A 21,567-nucleotide genomic window follows, 5' to 3' on the forward strand; every position below is an offset into this window, starting at 1 on the left:
TTGCTTTACCTCTCCCCATTCGTATGAGCCAATATTGCCAAAAGCTGTTCCTCCCCAAGAACAGAAAACAATAGTTCGGTCTGGTCTCCACCCTGTTTTAACTTTTGGCATCAAGGCACGAATAAACGCTGTGATTATTGCAGTACTACTGGCCCATTCTTGTCCATTATAACTGTGTGCAGTATGATGATGGCTGCCAACTATGATATACCGGTCTGAAAATAGAAAAGGACAAGAGCCATTTCAGAAAATGTAAACCTCAACAATAAATCTAATGACATTTACATAATCCTGTTGCACAACTGAGCAATAATTAAGCAAAACTGTTCTAATAATTAAGACTATTTCAATATTTTTGCCCGCTGTCTTAACTCACACATCTGTGTATATAAAAGCAGAGGCAGCTGTTGAACCCAATTATGAAACCAAAGCTTAGACTCACATTACTCTCCTTTATAACATGAATATTAATTAATGAAGCATACAAATATGCCACAATCAAACCCTTATCTAACATTTTTCCAGAATCAGAGTGGGAAATGCCCTGTAAACAATGTATGTATGCTCAGTAAATATCAGCGAACTATTAACACATTTGAGAAAGCACTGATTCAGTAGCTTTAAATATTAAAAATGTAGTGGTCATGTATGGATTCTGCAATAAATTAATTACATAGGGAATTAATTATAGCTCCCAACTTATAATTTCAGGCCCTCTCCTTTCTGTGAAGAAAAAATAAAATAAAATTCACCAATGTCGAAAGTCATTTAACTGTTGTAAAAGTTGCCATTGTATACATTTTATTTCATATGGTCATTCAGAATGTATTAGATACACTATTGAAGACCCTTCCTTTCACATGGAAGTAGCCTATTCAATATATATTACCGAATATTTTCAATAATAAAGCTGAAAATACCCCTTGAGAGTTTCCTCTGATTTTGTTGTCAGTGAGCGTTATTGGTATTAATAACATATCTGAATGATCTGACCAATTATCCTCATTCATCTGTGCAAAAATTTTTCTTCATTGAACATCATTTTACGTGATGGTAAATTGCGCAGACCCAGAATCCAGCCTGTTTGTGTTTGAATCCAGCTTCGCAAGTCACTGGTTGTGTGACCTTGGAAAGCTTATTTCAACTTTCAATGCCTTCATTTTTTATCTCTAACATAGGAAAACAAATAGTACATCCTCAATTTAGTTGTTTTGAGTTTGAGAAGTTACTATTTGTCTACCACTTTGAACAATGCCTACCACAAAGTAGGTCTTACACGTGTGGAATAAATAAATCACCCTTTGACTTACAACACCAAAAAGCTACCTTACGAGAAATGCCACAGTATGAAGATATTATAGTTTTCCATACAGAAACTGGCAATGGGTTTGATCTGCCAACATTTTATTAAGATGTAATTAATGGTATACGTAGTGTGTCTGTAAATGTTGAAAACTCAAGAATTTATTCACTTATCTCCCATAAAAGTCTCAAAGTTTTGCTTGGAATTTTCTGCCTTCTAAATAAACTCTATCTAAGAAACAATGCTAATTGATGATTGTTTCTAATCTTCAAAGCCATTAAATAAAAAGTCAAGTAAATAAAGTCAATTTTTTTGTAAGATTCAAATAAGCAACATTTGGGAAGGTTTGCATATTTTACACGGAAGAATACTAATCGTAAAATTGATTTTTTAATTCTAGGAGCTTATTTTGTACATTGAATTTTCTTCATTCTAAAGCTAGTATAATCTGTACAACTGGGTTTTCCAATAACAACTTGCAAATGTATCAATGATGATAAACATTCTAGTTCCTCAGTTGAAAACCTTATAATGAAATTTGTTAAAATTCAATAGTAACAATTTTCAAATTTATTTATATCTTGTACTTAAAGACACTATGATCAGAGGTTGTTCAACATTGTAACTGTAAAGAAATCCGAGAAAATAAGTGGCTTTCATGAATTGTATAAGAGTTGGCCAGCAAGAAACTGGGAGGCTACAAAACTTGATCTTAAAATTCTGAGCTAGCAACTAGGTCAATTTTACGAAAGCCATGGAAAATAATAATTCTCCAAGGAGAACTTGAGTAAATATCTCAAAATCAATAGAAATAACAAAAGTATAATAAAAAGATTGTTACATTCTACACTGTGTAACAAACACATCCCATAGTAATATGTGATTCAGCTTTACAATGTGTTTGGAAGTATTGCTATTAATGTCTTAGTATATGACATTTATTTTTACTTGTTTTAGCCTACATAACATCTGAAGATTCCATCAGTAGTTCTTAACAAAGTGTAAAATTATTTTAAAAAATCTAACGGGTGACCTTTTGATCTTTTCTTGTCTTTTTTTTTTTGAGACGGGGTTTCGCTCTTGTTACCCAGGCTGGAGTGCAATGACGCGATCTCAGCTCACCGCAACCTCCGCCTCCTGGGTTCAGGCAATTCTCCTGCCTCAGCCTCCCTCTCAAGTAGCTGGGACTACAGGTGCACACCATCATGCCCAGCTAATTTTTATATTTTTAGTAGAGACGGGGTTTCACCATGTTGACCAGGATGGAGACATCTCGATCTCTTGACCTCGTGATCCACCCGCCTCGGCCTCCCAAAGTGCTGGGATTACAGGCCTAAGCCACCCGGGCTTGGCTTTTTCTTTTTTTTTTGAGGCAGTCTTGCTCTGTTGCCCAGGCTAGAGAGCAGTGGCGTAATCTCAGCTAACTGCAACCTCTGCCTCCCAGGATCAAGGGATCCTCCTGCCTCAGACTCCCAAGTAGATGCAGGTGACCATTTTTACAAGCACATTCAAAACCTAAAGCCATGCAGACATTTGACAAACGTGGCAATGGACCAAGTATACAGAGTGGGACTTAGATCAAAACTGGACAACTAAATTTGGAGACCAAATTTTCATTAGAAAAAAAAAAAGGAAAAGAAAAACACTTAATAGCTAAAATCTTTCTTGGCCAGGCACAATGGCTCACACCTGTAACCCCAGAACTTTGGGAGGCCAAGGTGGGTGGATCACAGGAGGCCAGGAGTTCAAGACCAACCTGGCTAACATGGCAAAACCCTGTCTCTACTAAAAATATAAAATAAAAAAATTAGCAGCGCATGGTGGCAGGCGCCTGAGTCTCAGCTACTCAAGAGGCTGAGGCACAAGAATTGCTTGAACTCCAGAGGTGGAGGTTGCAGTGAGGAAAAAAAAAAAAAATTTCTAAAATGTCTTCCTGTTAAAATTTTCAACAGTGTTATGGTGAATACACAAAAAAGAAAAAAAAAAAGGTTTAACTTTTGCAGGACATGCCAGTTTACCAAATCTAAAATCATCTCCTCCTGAGAGACTCCCACCTCTCTCTCTCTCTCTCTCTCTCTCTGATTTATTTTTGAAGAGATATGGTAGGAAAGAGAATGAAGACCTACTTCTTAGTTTCAAATTTATCTAATTTAAGAGTGGGACAAATTGCTAGCTATATCTAAAGTAGAATATTTAAGTGTGATATTAAATTATGACAGAGCATTTCCTTGTAAAGTTTCATATAAAGTGCAGATTATAAATATTTAACCCTACTTACCTGGAGACGTCAAGCCCATTACATATCCAACAACGTTAGTTACTGTTTTCAATTTTGTGACTGTCTGAACTTGCATGCTGATGACTTTTATTTCTGAAAAAACAAAAATTTAAAGACTTTTGTTTCTTTATATTTTATTGTATTTTTTACATCTTAAAATTTATTTATCCAATATCACCAGCCAAAGAATTTCACAGAATAGAATGTTCTCAGATAGCCAAAGTTATACCGTTTTTGACAAATATTTATTCAATACTTGGTGCAGATTCTATTTTAGATGCTCGTTATGCAATGATGACTAAGATACAATTGCTAGCCTCTTTGAACCTCAGAGCCGTAAATAGGCACTTCTAAACCTCACATTCAGTGCTGCAATGGGGGTTCATTATGAGAGCATTCAGAAGATCTTCAGGAGATATAGGCAACACATATTTTTTAAAAGGGAAAAAATAGATTAAAACATTTCCAAAGAATATTGAATACATTTCTATTTTGAGATAAAGAACATGTGGATGATAACCTTTTCAGTATGACTCACTATTTTATTAACACTTTAAAAATGGTAAATAAAGCATTACACAACATAAAAGGATAAAGATTCTTAAAGCTGTACATGTTTTCATATATTGGAGTTTTTATTTGTATCGGGGTATGTAGGTCCTTACCTCTATTCTAAATCTATACTAATTGCTCTACCTCTTTCAATTTTTTCTGTTTATGTTTGACATTCAAAAATTTTGCAAATAAGGCAAAGACACCAATCAGGAGGGGCTCTAGTCAGAGAATTGACATAGTCTCTGGAGGTGAAATGTGTTAGTCCTGTATTTGACGGATCCTGAGAAGTCTGAGTTAGGAGGTGGTTCTCAGTGTCTTTAAAGTTTTCCTTAAAGCAGAGTAGCCAGGTGGTAGGGTCAGGACATTGTGGCAAATTTGAAGGCAGCGAATGCAAAGTAGCCATATTATACTGGTAGGCCCACAAATGTCGCTTCTTACTGGTAGATAAAAATTGTAATAATAAATACGTTACCTCTTTCCCTCAATGTACCCTTTCAAACAAATTACATGGAAAATCAGTACCCTGAATCCGTTAAAATAATAACCAAAACAAAAGGAAAGAGGCCTTTAGAGAATGCCTGAGTTTCCTATCTGTCTGTGAGTAAATCTACTTAGAGCCTGCGCACTGTGCTTTTAATTTAGGTATTATGCATTTTTGTTTGTTTTCAATTAACAGACGTTGTTTTTTACAACATTTTAGTTTTACAAAAATACTGAGCAGAGAGTACACAGTTCCCAAATACCCTCTCTCTCTCAAGATCCTATTATTAATATCTTGCATTGCTGTGGAACTTTTGTTATGATTGATAGATCAATAATGACACATTATGTATATACATACACACACATGCATTCAAGGCTACAGATTTTCTCTGTGGCTATAGCATATTAATTTTTATATATGGTCTTATTATATTACAGATTCTAAATTTTTTAAACTTCTATTTTAATTTCTTCTATAATATGTGTATTAATTCAAATAATTTTCAAATAATGGCATATAATGTGTGAATTACTGTTTTGATATTGATATCTAACTTTTAATTTATGAACAAAAAGCAAGGTCCATGTGCTACCTTGATATTAGGTGAGATTTATTTTGTGACCCTTTAGGCTACTGCATCTGACATATAGAGAATTAAATTTTTCAGCAAGCATTTTATGAAGGATATGCATTGGAATAGGAAAATTCATGGGTGCAGCATTCCACATATATGTCCAGTAGGTCAAATTTTAAAATATTGTGGTCACAAACTTACCAATTAAACTATGTGTTTGCTCTGTTAATTACTGAAACATGTTAAAGTTTCCCAAAATAATATAAAGTTTATCAATTTATTCTGGCAATACTACAAAACATTTTTCACGTATTTTTAGACAAGTTTGATAGTTTTATACAAGTTTGGAATTACTACATCTTTCTGATGAACTATTCCACATAATTCTACTCTATGCCCAACTTTTTTTCCTAAAGTCATCTCCTCCTTCCCTCTTCTTGATATTAACGTAATTGCTCCAACTTTCTCTAGGTGGTTATTTCTCAGATACATAGCTTTCCAGTACTGCATTTCCTTTTGCCAGGCATCCCAAAGACATCTCCAGCATGGGGACAATTTTCATGCTAATTGTTTGGCCCACAGTTTCTATAGTACAATTGCAGGGAACAGTCTAAGACAGGATTTTTGATTTTGAAAGGTAGATTTTTAATGTTTTTTAATCATCCAGAGCTCAAGAAGAAGAAAGCTTTCCTCTATTATGGGTGGGTTTCTTTCTTTCTAGTCTTCCTGCGCCCACGCTATACCCATCGTTTGATATAGAGGTCTTCCAGCTCCCTGCCTCCATGGGAACATGACCATGTCTTTTCTCCCACTGTGGATGCCATATTCCCATTCTAATTTTACCAAGACCCATAACTTCTCAATAACAGGCAAACAGAGTTGCAACTCTTTTACTTACTTCTCTGATTGTTAATTCTGTCTTCATTTTTGCTTCTGTATATTTGGCTATATTTTAGTTTATTTTTTGAGAACTGCTTTTAAATTTCCTTCAGAGATCTTAAACATTTGTACAGAAAGATTTCAAATTATTTTATTCTGTCTTCTACATCTTGAGGTCTAGAACTATCTAAAAGAAGCACAGAGGTTGGAGAAAATAAACATAATCTTTTGCTCCGGGAAGAATGCTATATTTATATTGGATCCTTCCAACTGACAGAAGGACTTCCTTGTGTATCACTAGGCAAAGACTAGGTCAAAATAATGACATATTTACATAGCAAAGATCTACTTTTCATCTCTTTATTTACATCTTCACAAATGTGCTGATCCTGATGCATATTGTTTTATATTATTCCATACTCACGTCTGAACATAAATATGCATAGAGTCTGTTTTTCTTCACTGGAATCAGCACCATGATCACATTTTAAATTTTAGTAATAAATATCAGAAAATCATGAATAAACTTGCTCTAAAAACTCATCTGCTGCTGTTGGCATTGCTAATTTAAACAACCCATTGGTAAGTCAATATTAGTTTTCATAGCAATAGCAATAGCAATCCTGTACTTTGAAATTTATCCTACAGGAATAATTCAACTCTCTGCAGTATAATCTATAATAGCAATTACAGAAAACAACATAAACATCCGAAACAGGGAAATGACTTAGAAAATTGGGATAAAATGTGTGGCTGTTAAAACGTACAAATAATATGTAGAAACATGGATACACTATAAGAGTGAGAAGAACAGAATACAGAAGGATATACATAATGATTGATCTTAGGTAAAAATGTGTATGATTATGAACAAACAATGAAAAAGAAGAGACTAAATAATGGAACAGAAATTGGGTTTAGCTGGCCTTCCTATATCTGCTGGAGTGAGGCACTGTTGTAAAAAGGCTTGGACAAACCTGCACTCTAAGGTATCTTTTCTATTCCAAAGCCCCAGGGATGATAGAATTAAAACCTAGAGAGACTGTCTACTTCTAGTGCGGCACCTGAAACATTGAACCCTTCTACACCATGGGAAATTTTAGAATTTTTCTCTTTATTTTTGTGCTTTTTGAATTTAACTATAAAATGTGTAGGTGTGTTTTTTCCTGGAAAGATTATTATTTCTTTCTCAACAATTTTCTGTCTTACATTTTTTCCTTCTTCTAATATTGTTTCTAGAACTCCATTTTAATCCACTGTATCTTTTAGTTGTATTTTGTGTTTCTCTACTTATCCTTTTCTATGCCTCTCTGGATCTAATAGGTCAGTCTCATCTCCTAGCTCTTGAATTTATTCTTCAGTTAGCTCTCTCTCTGACTGTATCTATCTACCTACCCTATCAATTACTATATTTCTTTCAACTCTCCTATTTTCCATATTATTTCCTTTCATTTCTTAATGTTTTCTGAATTTTGTTTTATATTGCTAACACATTTCATTCTCTTTTTGAGTTTAATGCTTATTTTAAATTCTTGTACCATGTGTTCCAATATTGTAACTTTGGGTGACATATGTATATATTGTGCTAATTTTCTTTTATGGTGGTTATAGACCTCAGGATCTAGTTATTTTGGTCTGTAGTCCAGCATGGTATATCAGGGCCCAAGGATGGTGAGGATAGTGTCTAAGTGTGTGTGTGTGTGTGTGTGTGTGTGTGTGTGTGTGTGTTTACCTATGTGTGAGAAGGCTTTAATATGAGGAGGAAAGCAAGTGTCAGGGGAACCAGTGCAGGGAGACAAGCCACTAAAGCAAAGTGAGAAGGCCATCTGCAGTTAAAAGCTGAATAACACGTAGTGTTAGGGCCTGGGTAGCATTAACCACATTGTGGCAGGGGAAGACACAACGTTTGATATACAGTGAATAGCCTGAATGAAGCAGTGCCTGGGGCTGGGTCCATTGTGAAGGATGTAATGGCATCAGTTGATTAAATGCACAGGATCTAATTACTTAAGTAAATATATTCTGTATAATGAGAAGCCAATTTCTAACTGCTAGAGAAAAGATTTACAAACATGGAAAGATAAATAAAACTCAATATTGATATGTTCTCGTGGTTATATATATATATATTTAAATTTATTTTAATTATATTTATATTTAAATTATAAAATTTAATATATTTTATATATTATATATAAAAAATGAGAACATATCAATTTATATTAATTTATATATTTATATATATAAAACCATGAGAACAATCTACATATATGTTGTTGATTACATACATATCTATATATATTCATGAGAACATACATATATACAAAACTGTGTGTGTGTGTGTGTGTAACACCCATGCACATAGATTTAAAAGTAAATATAGCTATAAATCTGAGTGTACAGATATATTTTTATATATTTACATAAAATATAACATCAAAATATATTTTCCTAGTTTTGTTCACTGAGTGGTATGGAGAGAAGCAACACCTCAACAGCAATGGATGAATCCAGATCTGGTTTTCTAGACACCATTTTCCACTCAAAGGACCTAGACTCTTTGGAGAAATGGCTGATAACAGAGCTGGCACAGGAAAAGTACAAGAGGATTCGGTACTTCTTATGGCGCTAAAAACTAAGGAAATACACAAAGAATAATGAGTATATGTCAAAGGACACAGAACCCAGCTGAAGCTGCTATTATGGGTTAATATTTGACAATTTGAGTATCAAAATAAAAAAAATACTCATTTACAATCAATTGAATCTATTATGAATATAAATCCTAATCAAGTAATGACTCAATACTGGCATGTATAAATAAAATAAAACATACAAACCAATAGTAAAAAGAAAAATATCTTCTTTACAATGGAATGTTAACTAATGAGCATAGAAAAGATGTAAAATTGCAGCTGGCAGTGTTGGCTCATGCCTGTAATTCTAAAGCTCTGAGAGGGTCCCTTGAGGCCAAGAGTTTGAGATCAGCCTGAGCAACATAGCAAGACCTTGTCTCTACAAAATTCAAAATAAAAATACATTAGCCAGACATTGTGGTGCGTGCCTCTCCTCCCAGTTATTCAGAGACTGGGGCAGAAGGATCATTTGAGCCAAAGAATTCACTGCTGCAGTTAGCCATAATGGTGCCACTGCACTACAGTGACAGATTGAAAAAAAAAAAAAAAGGAAATTCAAGTCACCATAGAAATGACTGGGCAACAAGCATCAGTGAACACAAACACTGGTGGCTAGAGATAGCAGCGGTTTGGTGCAGGATACTACGTGATTTCAAATGCTTATTGAGTATAAAAGAAAAAGAATATATAAAGTAACTTCCATAAGGAGACCTGGTAGCCACCACCTTAATCAAGTGATCAAAGGTAGTAGCATCCCTAGATATGGGACAAACTGAAGCAGGTGAGAAGGACATCTGCTTTTAAGAGCTGAAGAACATACATTGGTAGAGTAAGGAAGTTAACTACATTGTGATAGGGGCAGGTAGAACATTTGATGTAGGATGAATAGCCCATATTAGACAGTGGCAAAGGTTGTATCCATTGTGGAGGGAGTAATGGCATCAACTGATTACATACAAGGGAATTAATTATTCCCTGGTACACGGTAATATCATGAAGCAGCTCACAAAATGCAATGGGGAAAACATACTCTCACTTCTATAGTATTACTGTTAAAGATTCAGAGCCTGAATATCCCCATGAGAAAACATCAGATAGACCCAGATTAGGGGGGACAATTCTGTAGATAATTAGTATGGACTCTTCAAAGGTAGCAAAGCCAAAGAAGTCAGAAGAGACAGAAACTGCTCCAGGTTGAAGGAAATGGAGGACTCGACAACTTGGTGCAACAGATGTTCCTACTTTGGATCTTTACTGTAATTTAGGATATTACTGGGAAAATTGGAAAATGTTGAATTGAATCTGTGGAATGCATGGTAGTGTTGTATGAATGATTAATTCCTGATTGTGATGGTCCTGTCATCTGTGTAGGAGTATGTCATTGTTTGCGAGATAATTCAGACATTCACTATGTTTGTAAGACAGTTAAGAAAAATATTTTTATTCTTGCAAATTTTCTGTAAATTTCTTTCAAAATTTTTTAAAAAATTCATGGTTGAAGGCTGTAATTAGAAAGTCCTGGGGGAATATTTAGGAACAGTTAATTACTCAAAAAGTTGCTGTGTGTGTGTGTGTGTGTGTGTGTGTATTGCAAGTTAAAAATTACATTTTCAGCTCACATTTAACAATTTCTGCCTTTCATGTAAAGTTTGATGACAGCTTTAATTATGACAAGTGAAGTTTAAAAGATTTCACAATATAAAAATGTGTTCCACTCAGAGAACATTTGTATTCAAATAGGGTGAGGGGTGTCAGAGCTAAGAGACAGGAAATAGCTGCCTCTGTCTATCCCTTAATTTCATCCTGTGCAGAGAAAAATAACTACTGCCAATTTCATGGTCCAGAGATGATTCTGTCTTGCATTTTTGTTGCAATTATTAAGAATAAGATTAATTGGTACCCAATGTCCTTCTTTCGTGATAACTAACAAAGCTTCATTTCCCCCTGTATTGTGAAAATTATACCAAATATCTAGAAAAAAAATCCAAACTCAGAAATTTGAAGAAAAACACTTGCTGCTAACTCCAAGTCTCAGTTCCAGTAATTAAACTTTTGTTAGTTTCCTGGGCATAGTTCTTCTAGAGTCTCAAAGTTTAATTGAATATTTGTCCCATTATATATACTTGAGTTTCTTTCTTGCTGACCTGGCTCTAGAAAATAACTTCTAGGATTGGAGCTCCAGATTGTTCTTTTTTTTTTTTTTTCTCCAATTTTCCTGATCCTCATGGGGACTAGAATCCATTCTAGAGGCACAGTTTTGATGATCGAGATGCGGTAATCTGCAGATGTCATTCCTAAATGCCAACCGTTTGCCTGAAAATCTGAATATAAACTGCTTCTAAATTCCATGCCATCGTAACTTGTATACTTTCAAGGACATATAGCTATCCCCTGATTCTCTAATACACACATACACATCTTCACATCCATATGTGCAAGTACTCATGTGAGCTTCCATGCTTTTGGAAAAGCAATTAATGTTGAATTAAATTATATTCTTTTTATTTAGTGAAATTATCTAAATAGGAAGATATTTTAAAGAATATGAATCCCAGAAAAAATAACTTTTACTCTCTTTGTATCCCTTAGAAATGTAAAAATTGACAATTTTTTCTCATCTGTCTACCAAACACTTCCACAAATCATAAATCATAAAATTAGTCAGAAGACTAATCATCTGAAGCATTATCTTTGCTGTATATTCTCTATTTGTCCATTCAGATCTATTTGCCACCCTTCATTAACCTCCACCTGGGGAGAAAGACCTCTATGAACCACATCTACTTGGTTCTTTTATTCTTTGGCCTCGGGCTTACTTTACCCTTTAGAAAGCATCCGCAAGAGACCAGCAGTTTGGATTAAGTGAAAGACTCCAGTAACCTCCCTGGCTGTCCACTCTATGGCAGTGACAACTCTACTTGATTGAAAGCCACAGTTTTCTCTTATAGCTACAGTACTTGCCAGTTTCTTCAACTGCTCTCTATTCTTGCCCTTCCAGGTTTACAGGTAGCAGCAATGACTAGACCTGGTTTAGAGGCAGTAACAATGGTGTCCCTTTTCTGTTTTGCTTTCCCTGTCTCTACCACGTACGTAAGCAATTGATTAAATTCTCTTAAATTGCACATTTTTAGTGCATCTTTTTTTTTTTTCTGATGAAAATCTGATTTACATGTCAATCACTCTACATAATTTTCTGAGTCCATATTTGTTGCCAGAAAATGAATGGATGGACAGGAAGAGAAGATTTTCTTTACTAGAAATGTGGTACACTAGGATATCAGATTAATCCGCCCACTGATAATAACTTATAATGCCAAATAAAACACAAAACAAATCTTGTTAACAGCATCAAATAATTCGCAAGAAGTTAGGAAATTATTAGGTCAAAATTTAAGTTGTGATAGGAACCCAAGTAAATAAAACCATGAAGCTATCTTCAACCTAAGGGAATTTGGTAAACCCAGAAAACTCTTTAATATTGATGGTCTCATGGGATGCAAAGATCAGAAGACAACACAGGGAGGGGAACATCACACACTGGGGCCTGATAACGTCCTGGGCTTGCCCAAATTTGGATGAAGAAGGTGGTTCTTCCTCTATAAAATAGGAATCCTAAAGTTCTGAACTTCCCCACTCCCTCCCAAGAAACTGCAAAAAAAGTTACCTGACACTAAGCAGATCAGGTACAAGGGACCTCTAAGAAGTTGTAATTTCTTAGATAAATTATAAAAGAATACAAAATGCATTTATAACTTCCAAATAGGAGAGGGAAAAATTTAATGGCAAAAATCTCAATCTAAAGAAAAAGTAAAACTAAAGGAAAACAATATGTGATTCAAAGAAGAAACCCTAATTAGGATGAAAACTATAAGCCTAAGTACGTATTAATCACATTAAATGAAATGGACCAAATGTTATTAAAAGACGGTCAGATTGCATTTAAATTGGAAATTATTTGCTGTTAATAAGACATATACAAAAGGTGAAGATACAGGAAGGTTGAAAGCAAAAAAAATAAAAAAAAATGAAGATACTAATAAAAATAATGTAGCAAAATTAATATCAGGCCTACTCAAACTTAAAACAACCATTACTACATACAAGGAATACCACTTTATAAGTGGTTCAACTATCCCGGAAGAGATGATATATTTGAATTTATAAATACCTAAGAAACAATCTCAAAATATAATAAGTGAAAACTGACTGACTGCCAGGTAAAATGTACAAATATATATTTACATTAGCAGATTTTAACATGATTAATATATAGAATATTTGAACAACCTGATTAGTCTAAGTGAACATGTATACAATGGACAATTACACAGCATACCTTCTTTTCAAATACTGACACAACACTGATAATATCCTGAACCATAAAGAAAACCTCAAGTAATTGAATTATAAAGTAAAGAGGAAATGATATATGACATCCTTCTGCTTCAGAATATCATATCATAATGCCAAGTAGCATCAAGGTGCCAGCTGCATGAGAGAGCCATAAAGAAAGACTACGTCTAACTTGAATGGAACCCTAAAGGGCTTTTGGTGGAGAACATGGCACTTAACACTGAGCTTTAAGAATTTAGAGGGCAACTGGCCTTTACAACTTAGAGACACAGATAGGAAAGACATATTTGGATAATACTGAATAGAATAATAGAGAGAAATATTAGATACACGAAAGGAATATAAGAATATAAAAACAGAAAGGCAGTGATAAATCTCTGGCAGTTTTTGTTTAGTAAATGACAGTATTGGCCCATAACATAAAAACATAAAGATAGGGTGTACTCTAATGGATTTTATCACATATATAAACTCCAAAGTTTAGTTGGAATTTCTATAGTTTGTAAAAAATGACAGGCATTTGAAAAATTATATGTTAAGAATATTAGAAGCTGTAAAAACATTGTTGAGAAATATAGAAATATAGAAAAACTAGAAAATGCCTTTTAAAGTAATATTGCTTTGAAGTATACATCTCAGGTTGTCTTTGGTCTTTTAGCAAACAAACAAAAACTCTAGGCTGTTTCCCAGCTGAATCATTTCTAAAACCCAAACCGTTGAGACAGAATCCTGGAAACTTGAGAAGTTCTGGGTGAATATCAGATCTGTGTCACCTTTGGTAAGCCCAACCTGCACTCCCCAGGAAACAGAGAATTGACTCTACTTTCTGCGGACTTTGGACAATAGGTTTCCCACGTACGCTCACTCCATTTAAGATCCCTGATGAACAGTCCTTCAAAGTGAATTCTGAAGCTCTTTTGCCTTTTGTCCAAGGACTTCAGACTTGCAGCTCATGAATGTTCATCTTTAGTTCTACAGACTACTCTGTTATCAGGTTCACTATGCAACTACCTGCGTGAAGACAGTTGATCTTGCATTTGTCTCCACACATATCAGTCCCTCCTAAGGAGTTCTAGCTCCTTGAGTTATTCAGATACACAGCAGTCATCATAGCTATATGCATGTTATACGGAAGTTGTCTACACAAATTAAAATTTTCCCCATTTCTTCTGAAGATTTTCTGTTATGTTGATTGGAAAAACTTAATCAACATTATTAAAGCCCACTCTGCTCAAAAACAAGATTTTAGTTTTCCTTTTCTTTCTTTTTTTTTTTTTTTTTTTTTTTTTGAGGCCTACTAAAAAAATACTTTGTTCTGTTGGAGCCAAAAAGTTTTCTCATTTGTTATGCTGGAACTTAAAGGAAGCCATGTCATATTAGATTATACTACTCCATTGTCTACCAAGATAAATGATAAATTGATAGGTAGGTGGATAGAGGGAGAGAAAGAGAGACACAGTGAAAGAGAGAGAGAATTTTAAGGCACCTTTAACCAGAGTAGCATAATGTACCAGATCTTCTAACATGTAGCAATTCTGAGTGACACCACATATCTACAAACATCTGACCTTTGACAAACCTGACTAAAAAAAAAAAAACAATGGGAAAGGATTCCCTGTTTAATAAATGGTGTTGGGAAAACTAGCCAGCCATGTGCAGAAGGCTGAAACTGGACCCCTTCCTTACCACCTTATACAAAAATTAACTCCAGATGGATTAAAGATTTAAACCTAAGACCTAACACCATAAAAAAAAGCATGTAAAAAATACTCATCATCACTGGTTTTTAGAGAAATGCAAATCAAAACCACATTGAGATACCATCTTATGACAGAATGGCGATCATTAAAAAATCTGGAGACAATAGATGCTGGAGAGGATGTGGAGAAAAAGGAATACTTTTACACTATTGGTGGGAGTGTAAATTAGTTCAACCATTATGGAAGACAGTGTGGCAATTCCTCAAGGATCTAGAAATAGACATACCAATTGGCCTAGCAATCCCATTACTGGGTATATACTGAAAGGATTATAAATTGTTTCATTATACAGACACATGCACACGTATGTTCACTGCAGCATTGTTTACAATAGCAAAGACCTGGAACCAACCCATATGCCCATCAAGGATAGACTGGATAATAAAAATGTGGCACATATACACCATGGAATACTATGCAGCCATAAAAAAGGGTGAGTTCATGTCCTTTTCAGGGATATGGATGAAGCTGGAAACCACCATTCTCAGCAAACTGACACAAGAACAGAAAACCAAACACCACATGTTCTCAATCATAAGTGGGTGTTGAACAATGAGAACACATGGACACAGGGAGGGGAATATCACACACCGGGGCCTGTTATGGGGTGGGGATCTAGGGGAGGGATAACAGAGGATGGAGGGATTGGGGAGGGCTAATATTAGGAGAAATAATTAATGTAGATGATGGGGGAATGGATGCAGAAAACCACCACGTATATACTTATATAACAATCTTGCAGGATCTGCACAAGTACCCCAGAACTTAAAGTATAATATAAAAAAAAAAGAATACATAATGTTGCATTCAAGTGTACTAACATTTCCTGTTAATAGATGATTCTCGAAAAGTCAATAAATATTTGTGTACTACAACTTGCAGATAATACGTTCAATACATGTTTTTAAATTTGTACTTAAAGAATGCTAATAATGCATTGGTTCAAGTAACTACTAACAGATTGGGAATATAGATTTTCAAAATGCATTAGAAATATGTAAAAATTATACACGAGATTATCAGTTAGACATTATGTCATTTTAATAATCAAGTAATTTTCATCAAAAATATACAGAATGGTAAATAAGGAAATCATAGCCAAAAATATACAGTATATCCACTTGAAGAAACATCCTGCAAATTTATTTATGTAAAATTTTGTCATCACTGATGATATGTTTTAAGCAACATGGAAACAGTTATGTTTTCAAAAATAAGTGAATCATCAAACATATTAAGATGTTTATTTTAACTTGATTGATTTATACTTTTACCCTAAATTATAATGGATTTTAAAGCTTCTTCTTCCCTTTTAATCACTATAGACATAAATTTTAAAAGCTGAGATTGCTATGTGAAAATTAAGTTTTCCATGTTTTGACTGAACCTCAAAGACAAAGGCTGACAATACGCTGAATGAATGAGTCAGGCCTATATATAAAAAGACCATTTGAAATGAAATGAGTCAGTATCCAATTATCTAATCAATGCAAACTATTTAGGCAATAACTTTTCTCTTGATTCTTTCTCCATTCCTCATATATATATATATATATATATATATATATATATATATACATATTTTTTTTTAGCTCTCTCAGTGATGTCCATATAAATGCCCCGCTGTCCACTTCAATTTGCTGAGACTATTTCATGTATGAAGGCATTTATTTCTTTTGTTTAGTTTAAGTGTTATGGTCTGTATCAATTAGATAGCTTTTGGTTGCAAGTAAGTAAAAACCAAACATTAGTAACTGAAACAAAGGAGGAATGTATTGATTCATATGTATGAAAAGTTCAATAGATTTGGCTTAAGACAAGGCTTTATTTAGGGCTCAAATAATGTTGACAAGGGTTTTGTTTTGTTTTGTTTTTTTTCTCTCTCTCTCTCTATCTTTCCCCACATCTTCTCTCTATCTCTATTTCTAGCTTTCCCTTTTACTCATCTGATTCCTCCTATGTTGACTTTATTCAGGTAGGATGTATTCCTCTGCTCTCAAGATGGCTAGAGAAAGATCCCATGGTTTCTTGTTCACCTCTAATGATGATGAAGTAAGTCATTGCTTAAAATTTATAAACTGAGTCTTGGTCCTGTTTAGCTAGACTTGTATTATTCTTGAACTACACTTGCTTTCTCAGCATCTGTTTGCCACTTTCCTTTTCTGAACTGTTGCCAACATTTTCCATCAGTATTTTATGAGTAGCTTTGACAACATTCCTAGAAATAGATTCTGGCTGACTCAAGCCTATTGACAGACTCCATCAACTATATTATGATGATTGGTTCAAGGATAATCCCAGTCTGGAAAAACAGGACCAAGACTCAGTTTCTGAAATTTGAACAATTACTCACTTTAACACTGGAGTTGTTAAATATAGTCCTTGATTTTGTATTAGAAAAATTCTATTACATTTTTGTCTGGATTTTAGAGATTTTTTGATTTAGTGTAGATAAAGAGTTAAATGGGTAGGATAAATAATTAGTGGATTCACACACAGATTCTTAATGTGCCCTTTCCAGACTTGTTGAGTGAAGATTTTCCAACACTAAAGATCAGGACTATACTTAGAAAAGTCAACAATATGTTATAATTACAATATGCTTTAAATTATTTCTTTAACCCTTAAACAATAAGCATTGCTATTATTGCTTAAAATTAGAGTACTTCCTTCAGTTTCCTTTTCATGTCCCATCCTGATATACATCACTGTGAATAACTAATGTGTTTTATAATATCTAGAAGGAAACCTAATTATGTCAGATAAATTATGAGCATTATTGTCCAAAACATTAGTGTAAACAGTTATAATCCTACATTAAATTTAGGTTTAATTAAATTTAGTTTAATGTAGGATTATACATTAATATGGAATTACATATTTAGATTTTCCAAATATTAATTGAACAGACTCAGTCAGTATTTGGAAAATCTAAATGTATATTCTGACTTTTAAAAAATAAATAACTCATTATAACATGAAATGTCTTCTCAATGATTTAAATATATTTTTGAATTTTCTAAAAACATAACAATATCCATGAGAAAAGTTTCATATGTCATAATCCCTTAGAAAGCAGGCCTATCTTTCTTGCTTTCCCATGTCATAATCCCTTAGAAAGTAGACCTGCCTTTCTTATTTTAACACTGGTGTATATCTCAACTTTTCTTGTAGGCTTCGTGCCTGTTGTTAATTTATTATGGAAATGCTGCTGAAGAGTGTCATCTTGCTTTGCTAAGACAATGTAATTAGGTCAGGCGCAGTGGCTCATTCCTGTAATCCCAGCACTTTGGGAGGCTGAAGCAGGAGGATCGCTTGAGCCCCGGAGTTTGAGACTAGCCCTGGCAGCATAGTGAGATCCTGTCTCTAAAATAAAATTTAAGAGCTAGCTGCACATAGTGTCATGTGCCTGTAGTCCTAGCTACTCAGAAGGCTGATGCAGGAGGATCACTTGAGCCCAGGAGGTTGAGGCTGCAGTGAGCCATGTATTACAGCCTGAACAAGAGTAAGACCTGTCTCAAAAATTTGTTTGTAAAAAGTAGTTATTGGATAACAAAGATACTTCTTAGTATTTATGTAACATTTTACAGTATACAAGAAAATTAATCCAGGTAGAGTGGCTCATACTAGCACCTTGGAAGGCTGAGGCAGGAGGATCACTTGATCCAGGGAGTTCAAGACCAGCAGGGCAACTTAGTTAGAAGCTGTGACTACCAAAATATATACTTTTTAAATTAGTCTAATGTGGTGGCACACACCTGTAGTCCTAGCTACTTGGGAGGTTGAGGTGGGAGGATCATTTCAGCCTAGGAGTTTGAGGCTGCAGTGAGCTATGATTAAGCCACTTGCACTGTAGCCCTGATGACAGAGCAAGACCCTGTCTTAAAAAAAAAGTAACATAACATATAACACAAAAAATAAACAAAAGAATTGATACACATATCATAATTGGGCTCTCACAACCACTTCAGATAATAAAGGTGCAGCTGTCTTTTGTGGGTGCAGGCATACCTGCTTCCAGTGGGAGGCCACACAGGCGAGGACATTCAGCCAGCACGGGGACTGTCGGACTGTCGTTCCTTGAGGAGAGGACCCTGTCTGGGGTGTCTTGGGGAGCTCTGAATATGTATTGAATTAATTAATTATGTAGATCTGGGCTTAACTATGGTCTTTTACAAGTCCAGCACTTCTTACAACTAAGCTATTATTGTGGTGGCGTTTACATGTTTTAACAAATGGAGCCCATAATCAACTTGTTGGGCTCAGAATAAATGGCAGAAGAAAACAAAACAAAAAGCTCCTCGAGAGCTTCTTCATTCCTGCTTTGAGAACATCGACCTATTATTGTTTTCTGTTTTCCCACCTTGTTTAATTGGTAATCAGTTTAGGAGGCTGTTAGTCTATAGGATTTTGTAAAGCATGTGTCCCCAACAGAGAAATCATTAATGTATTAAGTTTTTTTTTTTACAGATTTCCTCAACATGTTTTCTTTTTGGTAGGCTTTTGTTGTCAAGAGAAAAACAGTTGAGATAAAACATGACTATTGAGCCTGGAGGACACAGAAAACAGAGCCCACAAGTTGTTCCCAGCAAATACGTACAAATTTAACAACTTGCAAAGAGAGTCTTTTCTTTAGAACTCTACTACTGAGTCTGGAAGCAGGAATAAGATGCAGCCCATGACTTTCATCCCACCACAGGTAGCTTAACTACTTCCGTTTTCTCCTTCGTGGTCCGTCAAGGCCTGACAAACTGCACTGCTGTACAAGAAGCACCTCTCAGGCAATGATGTGTATAGACAGAGGGATTTTTTAGTCAATTGCAGGAATTAGGCTTTAATGCTTTATACTAAAAGACTTCATACCCCAGATAGCTGCCTGCTATCCACTGAATCTTGGCAGGCAATGAGACTGCTGAAGCTGAAACCGGGAAGCTATGTTAAGCAGATTTTCATGAATGTACAAAATGCTTTATTTATAAAGCTACTTTTCTTTGTAGCAGTTCAAAATGGTTTCTTTTTCTAATCTCTCATTTTGGTCAACGCTCAGTCTTTATAAAAATTACTTTCCAAACATGCTGCTAAAGAGCCACAGAAGAAAATAATGCTTACTTTGTCAAAAGTCAATGTTTTTGAAAATAATAATCCTACACATGCCAGTTTCGGAGATTAAAAATGATCATGGTCTTTACAAAAACTATAAAATACAGAGAAAGACATTAAATACTTTACCATTATTTGGAAGCTCTAGAGGGCTACAGACATCATTTTTGGCTCTAGCTTTTGGCGAAGAGATCAGTTTTGCAACCAGGGAGGCAGATATGGGCTGTACTAACAGGGAGGTGAGGTTTGATCGGCTTTGTCTAAAACTTCCATCTGTATTCAAAAGAAAAAGGAAGAGACCCTTAGTAAACAGAAATTTAAAACACTGTGGAAAAAGCTGTCTGTAATAAGTATTTAAATTATGACTAGTAAATTTATATTTATGCATTTGTTTATTCGCTCCTTAGTTATACCCTGTTTACTTATTAAAATGATTTGAGATGCTTAACAATAAATTAAGTCTAAATACAATGACGTATCCTAGCTAAAGATGGCAGATTGCGCATATGCCCTCATCTCCATTGTCCCATAAAAATCCACTGAAATGACAACAAAAGAATGAAAAAGCATAAATGTACAGGGGCCAGGAGAACAGATAGTAATAAGATTCTAGTTGGAAAGCAGGTAAGTGTCAGTGATGTTAAGACCTGAGGGGGAACCTAAAACCTAAGTTTTTTTTTTTTTATTGCATTTTAGGTTTTGGGGTACATGTGAAGAACATGCAAGATAGTTGCGTAGGTACACACGTGGCAGTGTGATTTGCTGCCTTCCTCCCCTTCACCTACATCTGGCATCTCTCCCCATGCTATCTCTCCCCAACTCCCCACCCCCCACTGTCCCTCCCCTATTTTCCCCCAACAGTCCCCAGTGTGTAGTGCTCCCCTCCCTGTGTCCATGTGTTCTCATTGTTCAACACCCGCCTATGAGTGAGAACATGCGGTGTTTGATTTTCTGCTCTTGTGTCAGTTTGCTGAGAATGATGGTTTCCGGGTTCATCCATGTCCCTACAAAGGACACAAACTCATCGTTTTTGATGGCTGCATAATATTCCATGGTGTATATGTGCCACATTTTCCCTGTCCAGTCTATCATCGATGGGCATTTGGGTTGGTTCCAGGTCTTTGCAATCCCATTACTGGGTATATATCCAAAGGATTATAAAACCTTAGTTCTTAGTAGGGAAGCTGAGAATGCCATTTGTATCACTGAACCAAGAAAGGCTTAGAAATTGTCAACACCAGCTACCTAATAGAGTAGGGCTACAAAAGAGACCGGAAGCAGGAGGATTTGATGAAATTCTGACTGTGAAATGGCTTGTCCTCTGGAATCCTCACACACCCAGTCAATGTGGATGCCTGTTCTTTCCTTACTTCAGCAGAAAACTCAGAGTGAGACACTGAACCCGGAGACACCAAATACAGTGAAGAACATCACACTTAAAAGAGGATGATGTTGGCCGGCAAGGTGGGTCATGCGTGTAATCCCAGCACTTTGGGAGGCTGAGGCGGGTGGATCACTTGAGGTCAGGAGTTCGAGACCAGCCTGGCCAACAAAGTGAAACCTGCCTCTATTAAAAATACAAAAAATTAGCTGGGTATAGTGGTGCATGCCTGTAATCCCAGCTACTTGGGAGGGTGAGGCAGGA

General features: G+C 35.2%; 1 protein-coding gene across 8 annotated transcripts in view; it reads right to left on the reverse strand.

Moving 5' to 3' along the window:
- Nucleotides 1-21,567, reverse strand: part of NAALADL2 (N-acetylated alpha-linked acidic dipeptidase like 2) — a 1,348,438-nt gene that overhangs the window by 323,828 nt on the left and 1,003,043 nt on the right. For all 8 annotated transcript variants that reach the window (XM_032258245.1, XM_032258244.1, XM_032258247.1 and 5 more), the window contains 3 exons: nucleotides 20,052-20,195; nucleotides 3,582-3,674; nucleotides 10-215 (listed from right to left, as the gene is read on the reverse strand). In XM_032258245.1, the coding sequence (XP_032114136.1) occupies nucleotides 10-215; nucleotides 3,582-3,674; nucleotides 20,052-20,195 (443 nt within the window). The remainder of the gene's footprint in view (nucleotides 1-9; nucleotides 216-3,581; nucleotides 3,675-20,051; nucleotides 20,196-21,567) is intronic.

This window comes from Sapajus apella, unplaced genomic scaffold, assembly GCF_009761245.1.
Source record: "Sapajus apella isolate SASKATOON/1434 unplaced genomic scaffold, GSC_monkey_1.0 scaffold101, whole genome shotgun sequence".
In the NCBI taxonomy this organism is placed as follows: Eukaryota; Metazoa; Chordata; class Mammalia; order Primates; family Cebidae; genus Sapajus; species Sapajus apella.